The 18,616-nt window shown below is 36.1% G+C and overlaps 2 protein-coding genes across 2 annotated transcripts in view; both read left to right on the top strand.

Moving 5' to 3' along the window:
- Window positions 1–3,766, top strand: part of LOC106931798 (F-actin-uncapping protein LRRC16A-like) — a 51,415-nt gene extending 47,649 nt beyond the window's left edge. The window contains exon 38 of the mRNA XM_088014245.1: window positions 526–3,766. Coding sequence (XP_087870371.1) covers window positions 526–698 — 173 coding nt within the window. The 3' untranslated portion in view covers window positions 699–3,766. The remainder of the gene's footprint in view (window positions 1–525) is intronic.
- A 387-nt stretch (window positions 3,767–4,153) lies between these two features.
- On the top strand, window positions 4,154–18,616 carry LOC106931812 (secretagogin-like). The gene is made up of 11 exons (XM_015010164.2): window positions 4,154–4,348; window positions 4,657–4,727; window positions 7,171–7,263; window positions 11,775–11,864; window positions 14,371–14,427; window positions 14,903–14,980; window positions 15,498–15,553; window positions 15,674–15,719; window positions 16,758–16,817; window positions 17,704–17,772; window positions 18,075–18,616. Exons 1-11 carry the CDS (start codon window positions 4,279–4,281, stop codon window positions 18,201–18,203), a joined length of 819 nt encoding a protein of 272 aa, XP_014865650.1. The 5' UTR covers window positions 4,154–4,278; the 3' UTR covers window positions 18,204–18,616.

Raw genomic sequence — 18,616 nt, 5'->3', positions numbered from 1 at the left:
AAAATAATTAGCAAATTTTAAACCTTGAAGCCTGATGATAACATTTTGTTGTTTCACTTGTTAACTAAAATCTAAAAGGTTTTTCCGTGAATGAAAGCTTTCGCTCTGTAAAACATGAATGAAGCAGATCAGAATATAGATCATCTACTGAGGTACACACAATTATTGACAGTTCTTTTTAGTTGGAAAACACAAATGACTATAAGATTTCAATTACTGCATTTATTTGTTTAACAAAGACCAACATTAAAGAGAGATGTTTGGGTTTCTTTCAATCGACCACAGTGACGGGAAGAATCATCAAATTTCAATCCTTGATTTTTTTTCTCCCATTTTCTCCTCTTGTCTTTTACTAAAGAATAGAGTCGAGTTTATGACATGGTAAATAAATCTCCTGAGGATAGGTCATAGAAATATGGCAAAAATATCTATTTAAATTTATGTGCTTTTGGCTTATTTTTCTTTTCTTTTCCATTTGTTCCAGTTACATTATTAATGTTGTTTTATTGTGTCTCTTGTTTTCAGTGAAGTCAGCGTCAGACGCTGCTCAGAGATCCAGCCCTCGCTGCACCAACGCTGATGACCCAGGCTCCTTCAAAACCAAGGACAACTGTGCAAACACAGACAAAAGCAAAGCAACCAGAAAGAAGTCCTCGGACTCGGGGGAAGAGGCAGACAAGGACTTTATACTAATATGAGCCACTCACCAAGTCTCAGGCTCCTTTATAGAAAACTAACTCCAAGGGAACAAATCTCCCATGGTTTATTTTTTACAATATGATTCATACCTGCAGGTCCAGTTTGACCACAAAGTACATGTCAGACCTGGTAGGCATGAGAAGTAGAAACACAGTTTTGACCTTAATGCATGACGGACATGACCGCAGTGGACGCAGTACGCCTCCAAAGCAAAAAACCAAAACTGTGCTTCGTCTCGTGAGAGCTTCCTCGATCCAAACAGTATTTTTCTCCAGATGTGCTGTCAGCCTTGCTCATCCTCACTTTTCTTACTAACTCTTCAGGGTCTGAGCAGATGAATCATCAGGGTTTGGTCCTACTCATTTAGACCGTAAATAATAAATCACGAAGTGGAGTCAAAGTTTGACATCTCTAAAAATAAAGCAGGCTGCTTTGAGAGGGCGCGATTACAACTAACTACTGTTTTCTACGGCTTGCTGCCACAGCTCGACACCCAGGGACCAAACGCAACAATGACCGCCATACCACTTCACTGTACTTGAAGCCAAAACATATTAGCAAATCAGGACCGTCTCTGATATATTTTTGATGGATTTTATAACACTGGTTTTTCTGCACGTGCTACTAAATAGGATTCAAAGTGACTGAAAATGTTATGCAATTTCGTTCTTTAGTTATTATTTACAGGAACAAGCAGGTTTCAGCTGAGTGTCTCAGCAAAGACGCAGATCAGAGATGTGTGGTTTACTTTACAAGTGCAACAGCTGCAGACTGATGCACACTAAGCAACAGTGTGTAATACTCCATGTGAAAGCTGGAGTGGCCATATGATGTGTTACTGCTTTGAGAGGACTGTGGCACACTTTGTCTTTACTGATAATCAGCGTATGGCTTCAGCACTGTTAAATAATTGCTCTTTTATATTCAAACACTGTGGAAAATTTTTTTTTTTTCTTAATTTGGGAGAGGAGCTTTGGGAATATAATTAAAGTGCAATAGAGAGCTATGTTTGGTTCTTTCTGGAGCATATCTGTAGTGTAATTTCTTAAAAGAAGTTTTGAACTTTTTTTGTTGTTGTTATTTTTGCAAATAAATAACATTGAGAATTTGAATTGCTCCTAGAAAGACTTGAATCCCATTCATTAAGACTATGCTAGTGCTCTACATGTCCAGTGACCACAAGGAAATCTCAATAGAAAGACAGTTCGAGACAGTCTTAGTTCTTTGTGTATAAGCAAAAACACTGAAGGAACTCCAGCACACAAGTTTGTTTTTTGTTTTTTTTTTAAAAGTCTGCCTCGTTTTTCTTCGTTTGATTAGCGATTTGAAAATGTTCTTAATTCTCCTTTATGCCTAGGAATTAAGAAATGCACAGAATAAGGGCGGTAACTGTACTGCTTGTTTAAAAAACAATAATGCACTGTGTGGGGTGAAAGTGAACTGTCGGTGGGTGTATATTAATTGTGTGGCATCAACTTGGCCGTCGGGCCGATTCTTCTGTTTTGGTTTTAAGTCGACATACCTGTTTCACACTGCTGTAGAGTTTGACTAATTATGAAAATGAATTTGTGTAATAAAAAAAAACTCTAGTGTAAATGAATGATGATTAACAGTACACTGTTTACAATTTAAATATTTGATTGTTTTCTCAAATATCTCCATGCCATGCAAACGCAATATGGGATGATCGCTATATTTCTGTTCTGCTATGTCATGATTGTGTTGGGGTAATTCTCAATTTTCTATGACTGTTGTCACAGTAGAAACAAGAAAACATAATTGTTGCTGGGATAAAAAAACAAAACAAAGCAAACAAAAAACATAGATTAATGAAATATGATGCCAGACTTCCAGGACACACGGCTGTATATTTTTTGTGTCAGCATTCTGCCACTGTGTGAAGGCCACTGCATGCAGCAAAGTGTACAGGACCCTTAAATATGCAGCTTGAATCAGATTTTATTCACTGTCCATGTCTGGGTAAATCTGGAAAATGGACAGAAAAAGTTTGATAAAATCCGAAATTTCAGAAAACGACAGAGTGACTTTTTCAGAGCGGCAATCTTTGATTTATCAAATTAAAACTTGCATTTTATTGAATTGAATGTTTTTTTTGATTACTGGCAGAACCCAAGTCCAGTTTAAAACCTGACAAAAAGACTTGAAACAGGATCCAGAATCTAAATCCTACTTTGTCTAAGTTTCAAGAAAGTTTTTTCATTCCTATTAGTTTTGCTTGAAAATTTGCAAAAGAAGAACAAAGAAAGTGTTATCCCAGATCACAAATTTTGCTTTAAATCACCAAATTTCATTAGTAAGTGTTGGATTTGTTTGTGCAGCCTATTTTATTTTTTTATTTTTCACTTTAAAAGATTCATATTGAAGTCGGGGCCAGAGCTCTGACCAGTGCACCTTTCCCACAATGTGGTGTCTGATGATGTCCTTTTATGGCGTTACAGTGGGGTTGACCTTTTCTTGTCACTCTTCACGGTTTACAGATATTATTTTTGGTGTATATAGTCAACCTGTCGTGGATGTACATGACTACAGAATCATCTTTTTTTGTCTCTGAAGTGTCTCTGGACACTAAAAATGACAGGATGCTTCTACATTGCATGTTTAAATTTAATCCACTCATATGTGGCTGTGTGCAGTTGCCATTTCTGAGCTTTTCTTTTTGGCGTAGCAGCAGCACAATGCAGCAGAGTTCCTGTTGCATTGCGATGGAGACTGAAAATAAGTTGAGAATTATTCAACAACATGAGCATCTGGTTCTTTCTGTTGCTGTTCAGTGTACAAACATGCCAGTACTCGGTAGCACTCGGTCTAGACGTGCCAGTCTGTGTGTGACTGCATGATGTGGCTGTGAGTTTTTCTGTATGTACATATGTGCTTTCTTACACGTAGGGCCCCGTGTGTTTATGTGTGTGTAACGTAAGCACATGTAACACATTCACACGCCTATGTGAAAACATGAAATCCTCTGTTGTTTTGGTACTAAGTGCACTACTATACTAGGGATCTGTTTGTAACTTATTTGAAATAAAATAAAGCGACTGAAGGCTGATGTTCTTTCTCGATTTTTATGTTTGCTGTCACTTTGAACATGTTTTAGAAAATGAAACAAACTTTACCTGGGACTACATGATAGAAAGTGAATGTTTGGTCATCTATTTAATTAAATTGATTCTTATTCTGTCATGACTTGGCATGTTTTAATCATCCTCGTGTTGGGAGTTTTTATGCAACTATTAATACTGATTAAAATTATTTTGCATTCTGCTTCACGTTTTCATTGGTCTCATTTGGCACATTTCCAGTCAGCCTCTTACGAGAACTTATTTTTTGCTTTGCAGTGTAGCAAGACCTCCACTGGATGGCGCATGTGTTTTGCACTGTAAAATCCCACATTAACAGACTGACTTGGTGACATACAGAAGAAGGAGGTGTGTTTTTTTTTTTTTAGTTGAGAGAGCATATGTCAAGCAAGCAGACGGCTGAGGAGTGCAGCACAGTTCATCTCTGCAGACGTCCTTGTTTTTACGTGTAGAAGTTTCAAGCTTCCTTTTCTTTGGAAAGATGGAGAGCTCTTTTGACAACCTGGATGCAGCAGGTTTCTTGGAAATCTGGCAACACTTTGATGCAGACGGTGAGGACATTTCATGTCATCTTGCTATTCTTTGCCTATTAATAGACATTGTTGTTTAATATAAAGCATTTTCAGATTTGACAATTTTGCTGGCTCTTGCATTATTAAACCTTAGATGGTTTGCTTATATCATGGATGCAGAATCAACTGTGATGCTATAAATAGGTGTGCACTGAACAAGTAAGAGAATAAGTAGATTTTATTTATGGGTTATTATTGGAAAATCGTTTATGAATCTACTTTTTATACACAAAGAAAAAAACCTGCTATACATCCCAACTGTTTGATTTTTGTTCTTGTGTTTGTAGATAATGGCTACATTGAGGGTAAAGAGCTGGATGACTTTTTCCGGCACATGATGAAAAGACTGGGGCCACAGGTGAGTGAATGTTTTATCTGTAGAAATATGCCACTAATTTATAAATACACTTTCACAGACAGTAGGCAACAGATTGTGGCATCAGCTGCACATGTTTCTAATTGTACAACCTAAAAGCAGCAGCAGTGTGGTGCTGTTAATTGTCTATAAAATTGTCCATATTTGAAAGGTTAATAGGGTTCATATCTTTATGGAGCACATGTGAGAAAATTTTGGCTTAGCATCATTTACTGGGGGATAAAAAAAAGAAAAAAAAACCTTGAAATGAGCAAAAATGATAGACCTCTGCTGTCTGGGTAGCCAGAGATGTTTGCAGCCGTCTGAATGGGCGAGGTCTCAGTAGTGATGCTGGACATTACATTTAAAAACACCTGAAAACTATCAAAGAACAATCTAAGTCGATACAGTTCCAAACAGAGATGGAGGAAAAAGAGCCTGTTGACCACGTTCACTAATGGCACATCATGTTTGCAGAGCAAAGTTAAATGTGGTTAAGCTGAGTAATGGCCGAGCCCTTTCCCGGCCCAGTTTTAATGGAAACTCCAATAAGCATACATCCACTGCCTGTTGTTCTTCAGCGTTCTGAGCAGACTCCCTTGGATACTAATTGGGTTTCACTAAAACAAACAGATTACCACACTTATATTACTCTCTTCTTTTCTGATGTTTGCTCTCCGCCACTAATGCCCTCAGGACGGATGATGTTCAATGGATTTCTGTCGAGCTACAAAGACACTGCACATCCGTCCCATCTGCTCTGGCTGCCATTTACTGTTGTGCATCTTCTTGTTGCCATTTGTTACTGTGGTTTGTCAGCTTTCTTTCTTTTTTTCTTTTTTTTAACTCCAATATAATCAGTTTCTGTTCATTGTACTATACCGCCGTATCAGTAATTTTGAAATTTGATCTGATGTGGAGTTAACATTTTGTCAGGTTAAATTACACACACATATTTTTGTATAACCAAAAGGATGTATGAACAGAAATAGGGAACAGCTGTGACACCTCTGACGAAGAAAAAACATGTCAGGTGTGAAGAGACATTAAATAACTCAGCAAACTGTATACCATATAAACAAGTCAGTTTCAGTGATTTATGATTTAAAAAAAAAAAAAAAAAAGCCTCTTAATTGTAACGTTCTGATTTGACAAGTTAATGTGTTTTGAAATTTGAAATGGAGTCAGTTTGGATGCAAAAACAGAAAAAAACAAACAGTAAAATACTGTATTAGGTTACAGTTTGCATCCTTTTAAGCTGAACACATCATGACTGTGAATTATTTATATTTTCTTTCGAACCAAGGCTAAAATATAAAGTAATTTGTCATGTTGCCATGGCATGACAGGAAATTTGTATCAGGGCATCTAAATTATGTTAAAATCATTCGGTTTAAACAAAATGTCTTCATAATGTTGCAGGTGGTTTGGGGAAGTAGTAAACCACATGATGTGTAATTTTTTTTTGTCATATATGTTGTATTTATCTGAGACCTGTCAGCAGCCAGATGTTATGCTTGTCTTTGTTTTCATTGTCATTATCTGAGTGACTGTTATAGTGTGTGTCTCTTGATCTCGATTCGTGATAACTCTGTGGCCCCTTATGGTCTGCAGACTGTGTCTCCTCTGCCCCGCACAAAGCGATCATTCAGGTTTAAGCACCATGGATCAACAGGTTTCCATAGCTACAGGAAGGTGACTGGAAATTAGAGTGTACAATTTAGAAAGTTGGTTGCTAAGTAGAATAATTTCAGAACCTGAAAGTATAATTGCCTTCAGATGTGACTGGAACCTAAATTGATATTAGTTTTATAGAATATTTGGAAAAATACACAAATATATATATATATATATATATATATATATATATATATATATGAGACCAGAGGGTCACATGGGAGCTGAAGTGCTGCTGTCAGTCTTACCTCTTTATCTGCAGCGCTTCACAAAAGAGTAGGTCTTTTGTTTGCAGATAACCCTCACAGTGACATCCTTTAAAAATGCTACTGACCGATTTCTACATCTCACAAAGTATGCAGTCAATTTGGGACAGTTGATTTGCAGAGAGCCAAATAGTCAATGAAGGGTTTCTGCTTTATTGGATATGTCAAACAACTTCTGTTATTGGACGACATGGCTAAGGTCAAGTGCCATAAACCCTGTTAGTTTGCTTGAGTTCAAAAAGCAGAACTTGAGGGAGGAGAAAGTCTTAGATTAAAGGTGTATCCATGGAGACGATACCAAAAACAAATGTGACTAAGCTGGAGAGGTAGACTTGTTTTTTTTTTTTGTTTTGTTTTTTGTTTTTTTTTTGGGGGGGAGGGGCGATTATGTAGTCTGGTTCTTTATATTCTTTACATTTAAAATTTTTGTGTTGCATTTCCTTCAAAATCAGACTTTATTTACCCTGATTAATTTATCAATTTTGCTGGGGTTTTTTTCACAGGAGAAAGCCACCGAGGAGAGAGTTCAGAGACTGAAGCAGAGGTTCATGTCCGCCTATGATGTGACTGCTGATGGTAAACTACAGATTCAAGAGGTACGATTGCTCATGCCTCATTTATATTAGTCATAAACCAATTTAAAGATATTTCTAACAGAATGCTGCTTCAGTTAAACAAAAATGAATGGCAGCATGGAGGGTTTGGGCACAGGTTTGTTTGAAATAGGACCGATTATAATTAGATGATAAAAGACGAATGACGGCCAGCATTACATTGTCCAAGATGTTGTACAAGCTGATATAGACTAGCTCTCTATCAGCTTGTCTTCTTCTCATAATCCATCCTGGTCCCACTTGTTCCTCATTCATTGGGCCAGGCCATATTCTCCTGTTGCTCTGTGATCCAGACTGATGTTCTCGTGCTTATTGTTGGTTTTTTTTTTTTTTTTATCCTGACCAGGTGAGATAAGATGATCAGTGTTAATCAGCTTATCTGATTACACTACATATTTCTGACCTTATCTTTTCAAATCATCAAAAGTTTAATAACTGTTTTACAATGATTTTCTCAGCTCCTGTAAGAATTGCAGCTGAATCATTTCTAATTGCACATATCTTATTCCAAGTATGTTATGAAGGCTGTTCAGTGTGGCATCTGGCTTCAGGCCTGACAATAAAAAGGTTTTCTCAACAAGGCCACGTAAGCAGAAACTCTTTGAGACTGGTTGTGATCTGGACAAGCTGAAAAACAGCACTATATATATGTATTATGCGAACATTTTAAAACTGTTTTTAGTTACTCTAAAATGTAATTACTATTATCCTGCGGCCCTCTTTTCTGTAACTTCAGCTTCCTCTCAACACAACATTTGTCACGTTTGTCGTCAGACATGACACATTTAAAAGCTGCTTGCTTTGAGCCTACTTCCTCTTTACACTACAGCAGCATCATCTGTCTTCAGCCTCATTCCTTTTCAATCAACCACCTTTCTCTCAAAACCATTTAAAATTAACACCAACATTGTGCAACATACGAAAGAACTGCCGTCCAAACCGTCTTGTGTTCTCAAAAGCTCCAAGGTGAAAAGAACTCAATTGTTCCTCACTCATAAAATACACATTTAATAGTTGAATGCAGCTTATTTCAGTTTTCTCTAGTAATTCACTGATTCTTACTGGTTTAAGTCGCCTTTATTATTTTCACATTGATCCCAGGCTGCAGTCTGGCTAATCAGGATATCTCATAGTCTAAGACAACATAATCCTCTCCAAAGTAATTAAGTGTACTACTTATACCAGAGGACAGAAACTATTCATTGGGATCACTCCTTTGATGAATTACACCCACAGAACCAAAGGCCTTGGCTTCCTCTAATACTGAAGGAAGAAATCAATATGCATTTTCTATTAGTGGCTTGTTACATGCAGTGATTTATTGTGGTTGAAGCAGGGACGGTGAGCTCAACATGGTATGCCCCTGCCTATCTGATGTTTTTTCTTTATTAAAAAAAAAAAGAAAAAAACAGATTGTGAATCCATAACTCACAGCTCCTGCCAAGAATCAGTTCCAACAAGTGCTGTTGTAGCAGTTTCAGATGTTTAACAGGCTACAATCTCTCTATTTCAAATCTACCTGCACTGATCTTACTTAGAGGAGCTCGGTAGTTATATATGATTGTAACTTTAAATTCATTTACATTAGAAGTTTTATGTATATGTATTGATTGGTTAGATTTATTTCATTTTATCCCATAATGCTGAAGCTAGAATTTTTTGGTTTAACAAGCTTATTAAGCGTGGAGGCAGGATACTCCCTCTTCGTTCCCTCAGCAGTGCAACCAACATCCTTCTGCTCTCTGCAAATAAACTAGTTGTTATTTATATCTGTGTGTCACCATGTTTTTCTTAGTAATTATTTCTGGGTGCTTTTAAAATGTGAGCATATGAATGCTCAAATTTCATGTAGGATTTAGTTTAACAGGATATGTAGTAAAGCTTTTATATTTCACCTTCAATTCATTGTGGTTCTGATCTGTGTTTGGGTCAGTCAGTTCTAGTGAAACTCGAAGGTCTCATTGTTTTGTGCTTTTGCAGTTCTGGTCTTTATGAGAAAACTGATATGAAAGAAGCAGGTTGCCACAGAATCAACAATTTTGTTCTGATCATGCATCAATTCTTGTCCATTTTGGAGAAAGTCATACCAGCTGTGATGACCTCTTACCTATTCACCTCACAGGACTGTAGACAGTTTTGGGCCAAGGTTTCCTATTTTGAGTCAGTTTGGCTCAACCATTAACCAGAAGCACAGTCAATGGAATTAGGATGTAATAAAAACCTTTACACAAGATGTTAGGACTAAACATTTTTGTGAATTGTTTTTCCATAGCTGACCCAAAAATACTTTCAAATTGAAACGCTGCTTGTAGAATTTGTATACTCACTTTTTGTTCTGCAGTGGATTTGAGCATAATGTAGAATGTTACTTTAAATCACTCTTTGTGAAAGCACAATTGATTTGTTTGAAACAAAATCTCACATGCAAGAATTTTTTTTACCCATGGTGGTTGATTTTTTATTAAAGTGGGGCACAAAATGACTGGCACCCTTTGGAAACATCCTGGGCCGTGACTATTAAATTGCAAACAAAACTCAACCTAACAAAACACAATAAACTTTAAAGCTAAAGCAAAATAATTTGTGTGCAGCATAAAGTTTTTTTTTTCAATTTTAATAACTGCACATTACAAATTCTAATAACCTCAGATTTTACCAATAATCCTTAAAGGCAACCAAAACTTTTACATTAATACCTGCAAGACTCAGATTACTAATGCTTTCTGGAAAACAAGAAAAGCTGCTGGTGTAAACAGGATGTTTAGACCACTGGTAAGCAAAATTTACAACCATTCTATCTTACACAATGTCCTGTTACAGTATTTTCTTACAAACCATCTTGTGCTGAAATGCATCTTTAAGTGAAACTGTTTCCACAAGTGAACTCCAGTGTTGTCACTTTTCTACTTGATATTCTGCGCGTACCAAAGGTTTAGCAGTCTTGAAGGCTTGTTTAATAAGACGTCTTAACAGATGCATAGAAGTCAAAGAGGAAGTCAACAATTTTATCTGCAAGCCACAAGATCCTGTCATAGTTGCACAAAGTGCTGGCATGCTTTCAGTGTCTGTTCATGTATATCAGCAGAAAGAGAAATGAACTACATTCAGCTGCTATTGCCCTGTTATTGAAGTGTAAAAGCTAGCATATTGAGTATAGAAAAGTTTAACGATGACCACTCTTGTCAAACTTAGTAAATGTGACTACATTGTGAACAGTCCTCCTGTTGAACACATCACAGTGGTGATGTAAAGCTGCCAGGTGGAGGCATTTTTACCAGCAAAGCCCGTGGAAACCACTTTCTGGTTTTATTTTAGAGCTGTGCTGACTTGGTCATCATTTACAAAAACACAAATTGGAAAAATAATCCGATTATTAACTTTTTTGGTGAAGACCTTTTGTGCCTTTAGCTGTCATCTGTTTAGAAAATGAGCTTAAATAGTTAATACATCTAATGTGTAGAAAAGGCCTTATAGGGATGCCTCTGCAGAAAACAGCACTGTTGGTGAGTTGCCCTTGTCATGGCTTCATCTTTGTCTTCTGATGGGGTGAATCCTTTATTACCGTTCTCATCGGACAGTTTAATCCACTAATGTAGAGCTGGCTCATTAACAACTGGAGCGGATCCAGGTCAGCTGGTGCAGAGGTCGTTCAGCGGTGGGTTTGTAAATCCTTCCTTTATGGCGTCCTGCTTAGAAAATCAAGTCGGAGTTTATCTCTTTTAAAGATATGTTTAGCTTTTCCCCCTTCTGAATTACCAGATGTCTTCAATACTTTGAATACTGTCTCCCATTGTGCTTTAAGGTTTGTAACAGGTAGCAGACATCTTACACATCAAAAGTTGAATGGCTTCCTTTAAGCTTACAGAGATACAATCACTTGATGCCACTGATTCATGAAACTCTGCTTGGCTCCAGCCTACTTAAATTATCTTAAACAACGATCTGTTCCTGCCCGATCTTTATGTGCCAACATTTTTCTTTTGCATGTTCTACGTGTTCGAACAGAAAAACGGAATAAAAGCATTCACTATATATCATGGAATCAGCTCCAGCCTAAACTAAAGATGTCTGATCTTATTTCCCTGGAATTTTTTTGAGCGGTTCTTAAAAAACATGCAATATGAGTCCATCAGTCAGTGTCATAGCTTTTAAATTGTTTTGTATTATGTTTTAAACTTGTGCATGTGTTTTCATTTTGTGCAACCAGGTTGTTGCAGATTTCTTCCCTCTTGTTTTTTCTGGTTAAATAAAGGAAAGAAAATTGAATACATGAGAATTTATTTCTTCTGTGGGGTGCACCAGTTATAGAAAGATGTCTCAATGTGACTGCAGAGTTTTTGTTGAGGCATTTTTTTTAGCAGGAAATGGTTTTAAGTAAGACTACCTATATCTTACCAAGATTAAAAGATAAAATTGAACTTGTAGAGACTTGTAAAAGCCAACACTATGTGCATCTTTTCACCGAGATCTCTGCTTGCTGTCTTGTTTTCTAGCTGGCCAACATGATTTTGCCTGAAGAAGAAAACTTCCTGTTAGTTTTCAGAAGAGAAGCTCTACTGGACAACAGCGTTGATTTTATGAAGGTGAAGATGCACACATTTACATAAACATGAAAACGATGTTGCTCAATGACGAGGTAGATTACTTCGATAGGTTTCTTGGTCTGGTACCCATCAACAGCATCTAACCTTTAAAAATACATTTACTTGAAACATCCATGAAGTTATCTTGCCTAGATCGATGTGAAGTCTCTGTAAAATGACTTTATTCAGTCATGCCTATAATAAATGGTGCTGTTCTCCTGTTGACCAGAAAAGACAGTACGAGTGCATCGCTCCACCTTTGCCTTAAAAGTTATTTCAGTTGCTTTATAATATCATCGTGGTCCAGGCAGCATACAAAGTATTGCCACATAAACCAGCCTTCCTTAAAGCGTATACTTGGACCTGGACTCTATGGCATGTACAATTAGTCCAGTGATTCTTGAGAATAGGGACAAAACAGGTCCTATGGATAAAGCACAAAATTTGAATAAAATATACACAAAATATAATTTTTTCAAATATCTGACTAAACTAACCTGGGTCATGTGAGCACAACAATGTATATTTTCCTGAATATTTTTTTATTTTAAACATTGTAGTCAGTGGATGATACCTGTAAAATCCCTTGTCCAGGAGCAGAACTCAACACATTATAATAGTTTAAAACAATTAAAGAAATACCAAAATTATATATTATCACAATTAAGTATAAGTAGTCATATAAATAATTATAAAAGTATCAATAAATTGAATTAAAAATCATTTTTATATATTTTCCAATTCCATTGAAATTTGTCCCTAGTTTTTGTCAACACCGTCAGACATGAAAAGAATGTAAAAAAAAAAAAAAAATCAGGCATTATTGGGGGGCACCAGAACTTCTGAGGACCCCAGGACGTCGTCTTTTCTCTTCCTTTGCTAAGAGGGCTAGTTAGCTCTGGTTAGTTTAAGTTATTCTTTAGTTTTTTCTTCTGTTTTATTCCTAAGTTGCTTGTCACAACCATGATGTGTCAACTCCATAACTGATAATTTACAAAACTTTGATGAAATAAAAGCTTAATTTTAGTATACTGTAAAGATTTCATGGACCTGATGAGCTACAATATGGCCTCCTTCAGAATAACATCATATAAATTGAGGTAGTTTGGCATTTTGTCAACTCCGTCAGATGTCAACTCCGTCAGAGTTTTTGTGACTCTTTCAGTGAAATTGTTGTCAAATCTCACTTAAATGTGCAACTAATTCATTTTAATACATTTTACATAAATTGCATTACTGCACATGTATCAAGTATTTCTTTTTACTCACTACTTTGTCACCACTTTCAGTTCCGTCATGCACTGTCAACTCTGTCAGATGGACTTTTTGTTGTTTTTTGTTTTAAATAATTTTTTTTTTGTTTCTTGAGAAGCATTTGTCTGTAAAAATGAGTAAAAATATCACTAATAGGGTATTTTAAAAATAATTTTATATTTATTTTTGTCAGATGGTGATGACAAAGTTCTGGGTCAAGTCGATTAAAAATGTAATTAAAAAAAGATGTTGCAACTGGGAGCCTGCACCTTAGCATCTTTACATATCCAAAACATAATTTGTCCTATTTGCATACATAAGGTTGAGAAATAATAATAATAATAATAATAATAATAATAATAATAATAATAATAATATATGGGAAAATTAAAACCCATTTTGTCCCTATTCTCAAGAATCACTGAGTCATTGTCTTGAAGAAATGTCTAGATGATTAGAAATTTGCTTTGTAAACAACTGAATTCTGAAAAGGGTAAGAATGCATAAAACTGAATTTGTGAATAAATAATCAGTACAGTCTAACAGGTTTTGACAGTTCATTGAATGGAGACTTGTCATTTTTCATTCTAGACTGTATGTAGCTTTTTATGCGTCAGTAAACTTAATTTCAACTGATGGCTTATTAACAGGCTTTTGTTGATCTGCTGAATCAGGCGTCTTAAAGCAGTAAACATCTAAAACATGCAGGGCTTGAGGACCAGGGTTGAAGAACACTGATATAACTCTGGGCACATGCTATTTTCCAAACATTTTTTATTTCATTTATTTTTTTACCTTAGTTTGGTTCGACTTTAAATGTAGCTCATTTCTTTGCTTAGTACTGTCAGTTTCCGACCTTCAGCCTTTCATAGGAATCATCTGGACTTTTGATTGTGAAATTTGGGAACCCAGACTCTGAACATTTTGGCTAGGACTGTGTGCACAAAAATGAAAAGTTTCATTGTGTGTGGTCAACATTGCATTTTGTCTAACTTTTTTCCAATGGTCAGACTATATATTCAAGTCGGTAATATTATTTTATGGTTGTGTTCAATATGTTGACCTCTTCTGACACATACATCATTAACTGGAGCTTAAACTCGCTGATTGAGAATTGTCTTTTGTTTTTTTTCACAATGCAACTGAGCTGTCATTCTTAACTTAAAAAGGACTGGAATTACTTCACTGGCTGAAATAATTTCTTATTGCTATAAATAACATTTTTTGATTTGTGTTGCTGTGTCCACTGCAGATATGGAGGAAGTATGACATCGACTGCAGCGGCTACATATCAGCTCAGGAGCTGAAGGTGAGACTCATCAAAGACTAGCATTTTTTTTTTGTATCTTAGATATGATGCAGCTTATTTCAACATTTTCTTAAGAACATGAATAGTTGAAAATACAGTACTTACAGCATTTTTGGAAATGATTTTCCCACAATGGGTAAAGTTGCACAGTTAAAATTATTTCATGTGTGTATATATGTTTTGTAGGCACATGCTTGAATAGGTCTTGGTCTAAAATAACTTCCAACTTCCTACTAGTAATGAATGCCAGGAAGCAATTAGCCGAGGCTAATTGTAGTAATGCTAAAATGTACATTAAATATTTAAGTTGTACACCTTTTTAATGTATTGATTATGGAAGGGAAAAAGTATGTTTGTTAATGTCGAATAGAAAAAACAGCAACGATCTGAGAGTAACTGTAACTGTTGCTTCTGCAGGGAATCGAGCTCAATGATTGAAAATGTTTTTTTTTCTTTGTGGTTTTTCTTCTCCCAGGCCTTTTTGAAAGATTTATTTCAGCAGCACCACAAAGAAGTGTCCCCTGATAAACTGGAAGAATACACCGACGCAATGGTATAAAAAAAAAAAACTGCCTCAGTCTCAAGACTTAGTCACACTTTTTTAAAACTTGGCTGATTGTCCAAGTCAAAAAGCTATACAACATTGTTTTATTCAAATGAATTATTAATTTTAACACTGTATGTCAGGCAGTATTTGTTTTATTTGTTTAGTTAGTGCAATTATTGTTCATCTTTTTGACTGAGCATATTTTCAGAGATGAGAACATCTCTCATTATGCAAAGATATTATTCTACAAACTCAAATGTACATCCTCCTGTTAGAGTTGAATCTTGCTGTTTTGGATTATCTTGTATAAAAACCAAAAAGGGAATTAAAAACATCAAACTTTTTTTTTTCACAATTACTGTTGGTATAATCAATTTTATTAATTTTTGGAGAGACTCAACATTTGAAATTAGTTTTCTGATTTTATACATTTACATTTTGTAACAGTCTATAAAACTGAGCAGAGGTATAGCAGAGGTGAATTTCCTGTGCTTATGAAAATGAACAAATCCTTTCTTTTCAGATGAAAGTATTTGACAAAAACAAGGATGGCCGTTTGGATCTCAATGATTTAGCCAGGTACATTTCTGCAAAGATTTTGTGCTAGAAGCTGACAACAGAAAGCTTTCTAAAACATAACAGTGTTGGTTTAATTTCCTGTTATGATTAATTCAATTAATACTTGGGTTTATGCTGAAGGATCTTGGCTTTGGAAGAGAACTTCCTGCTTCAGTTCCAGATGGATGTAAGTATCTTAGTCTTTTTAAAGGGGCGGTATTATGTATTTTCGTTGCACATGCTGCCATTTTATAGCACAGTCAATGCTATGAAATGGCATTGATTGTGCAATGCCATTGCTGAAAAAATGGCATTGCTGAAAACAAAAAGTATTTTTTCAGTTATTGTAAAAATGCTTTTTATATCAAACTTAAGTTAAAAGAAATTTGACTTCACATTTTAACGCCTTGGAATTGAGCCTCTGTTTCTTTAAGAAGCTCTTGCTCTTTCCCACACTGCCAGACCACAATATTCTTCTATCAAGGGACACTATCAGGAATACCATCAAAACGTTTTTGACCAGCGTTTCAGTGAGAAGTAGCTTGTATGATGAACTCAGCAGATTCCACCAGATGTTTGCTAATTGCTGCTGGCTAGTCTGAAGGAGCAATGTGGAGTAATCGCAGGGGAGGTGTGCTCTGAGAGGTAGAAGCTCGGCTTGGAGACTCTGGGATCAGCACTCTGTGGTGTGACCAAATGTTGTTTTTTGAAAGCAACGCTCGGTTTCACTACTTGTTTTCTGAACCCATAACTGTTTACCCTGCTGCTCCTCTGGCTAACAGGGGAGATTAAAGGATTTCTCAAACATCCATGAGAGAATCAGAGCAATGCTCCAGGTATGTTTTGATGAGGGAGTGACATTATAACATTATTCTACACCTCAAAAAAGTTGCCTTTACTTAATACAGCCCCTTTTAAAAACCAATGAAGCAATAAAATAAACCCAACTATCTAGTTTTACATTCATATTTAAATGAATGCCTGCTGCTCCTCTGGCTAACAGGGGAGATTAAAGGATTTCTCAAACATCCATGAGAGAATCAGAGCAACACTCCAGGTATGTTTTGATGAGGGAGTGACATTATAACATTATTCTACACCTCAAAAAAGTTGCCTTTACTTAATACAGCCCCTTTAAAAACCAATGAAGCAATAAAATAAACCTAACTATCTAGTTTTACGTTCATATTTGTTTGATTAAAGACGTGTTCTAATTTTCTTTAAGGCTTCCAGTAAAGAGGAGAGGAAGAGGGACTTTGAGAAGATCTTTGACCACTATGATGTTGTAAGTCCCTCTGTGGGAAATTATCTTCTGCAAAATCATCACTTTTATGTGTTTAGGTTATGCAACAAATAATGAAAGGAAAAAATGTAAATGTACATCTTACAGATGGATTTTTTGTAACATTAAGTACAGGACGGAGGAAATGAATCTACTTTAATTTTGCGTGAGAAAACGTAATAAGATAAAACGGCTAAAATGTAATGAAGTCATGCTCTGGTTCATTATATCATGTAAAATCAAAACTCTTGAACAGGCTCACGTTTCGATTGTGAAACCAAATGCCTGAGAACCTTTTCTGCTCATCCACCATTTAATCTCTGAATGAAAATCTTCAAGGCCACCAGTTTTGTTACTGAACCTGCTGGCTTTGACAGAGACGATGTTCAGAATAGCAGGAACCAATGCAATTAATGTTAGCAGAATGCAGAGTGTGAGAGACTTGCATCTTCGTTTTTATGCTTGTATGATCTGATTTATCAAACTCTAGGAAAAGTGTGAATGGACAAAAGTCTGATCTGAGTTTAGCTGGAGAACAAGTACTGCATACCTGAACCGTTGCCATAAAGAGACACAATTTTCTACAGGTTTGAGATGTTTCACACAGAGAAATTTGTTTAGACCGAGTCTTTGGGAAAACTTATTTTTAGTTTTTTAAGGTCTTTGAAAACCTGTTTCAATACAAGCATAATAGTTTTATTACAATATGTTTTTTTGTTTTCCTTAGTTTGTTTTTTACAATTCTGCATGGAAAAATGATACTGAAGTTCTCTGGGATTTTGGAAAAGCCTATAATTATATTTTTGATGCGATATTATTCTGCCACTGTGCCGTATTTCGGTTTTCTTCTGTCTGCTCATGTTCCCTCCCTCTGGTTATCCATCTCCAGAGTAAGACCGGAGCCCTGGAAGGTCCTGAGGTGGATGGTTTCGTCAAAGACATGATGGAGCTTGTCAGGGTAGGAGTCCTAGTTATTCTTTTTCCTCTGTAAAATTTTGTAAAACCATTTTAAACTATTCTATTGGCATTTTCTAAGACATTTCCTGATGTGTATGCAAGTATATCACTCCATTTTTTCGATTCTGCGTCACTTCTCGACAACCTGGGGTCTGCTGTTGCACCTTAATTTCCTCTTAATTTTGAGGGTATAATGTGATTAACCGCCTGATGAAAAGCTAAAAACAGTAAAACATTTTTCCTCCATTATTAATCTCTCACTCACTCATCAGTGCTCTACTTCTTGCCTTCTGTCTACTGCAGCCCAACCTGACGGGTCCCGATCTTGACAAACTGCGAGCTGTTCTGTTGCGTCACTGCGACGTCAACAAGGATGGCAAGATTCAGAAAAATGAGCTGGCTTTATGTCTGGGAGTGAAACCAAAACCTTAGAAAAACCTCCGTAACAAATTCCTCTTATGAAACGCTGACTGTATGGTGTACTTCTGATAATAGTGGAATGTTATCCACATAATCTCGTTACTTTTTCATGCATCAAGTTTAACCTAAACCTTAAATAACAGAATGAACTTTATGACAAATTAGACTCTCTGACTTGAAACTGGATTTCTAAGGTAGTACTAGGCTTGTGTTCGCTGGTGTAAGATGTTTGCAATTAAGGGTAACTTGGTGTGCTGGTCAACAAAGTGAAAGTGTCTCTTTTGAAGTGAAAACTTGCTGAATATAAAGTTCTCTGTAGAGCCTTTTGCATTTGCATGTTTCTATAAAAATGTAATGGTATGTTGTATGGTGCATAATATACAGTAATGGACTATAAAGAAAATAAACAATGACAAGTGATGGCA

This window comes from Poecilia mexicana, unplaced genomic scaffold, assembly GCF_051168715.1.
Source record: "Poecilia mexicana isolate PSO_F unplaced genomic scaffold, ASM5116871v1 scaffold_16, whole genome shotgun sequence".
Taxonomy (NCBI): domain Eukaryota; kingdom Metazoa; phylum Chordata; class Actinopteri; order Cyprinodontiformes; family Poeciliidae; genus Poecilia; species Poecilia mexicana.
This window is presented reverse-complemented; position numbering and strand designations above follow the sequence as displayed.

What these genes read in the sequence shown, in the direction of transcription:
- LOC106931812 (XM_015010164.2), top strand. Translation starts at nt 4,279, where the DNA reads ATGGAGAGCTCTTTTGACAACCTGGATGCAGCAGGTTTCTTGGAAATC. An exon ending in AAGAATACACCGACGCAATG is followed by an intron (nt 14,981 to 15,497) that starts GTATAAAAAAAA and finishes CTTTCTTTTCAG; the next exon opens with ATGAAAGTATTTGACAAAAA. An exon ending in GATCTCAATGATTTAGCCAG is followed by an intron (nt 15,554 to 15,673) that starts GTACATTTCTGC and finishes TTTATGCTGAAG; the next exon opens with GATCTTGGCTTTGGAAGAGA.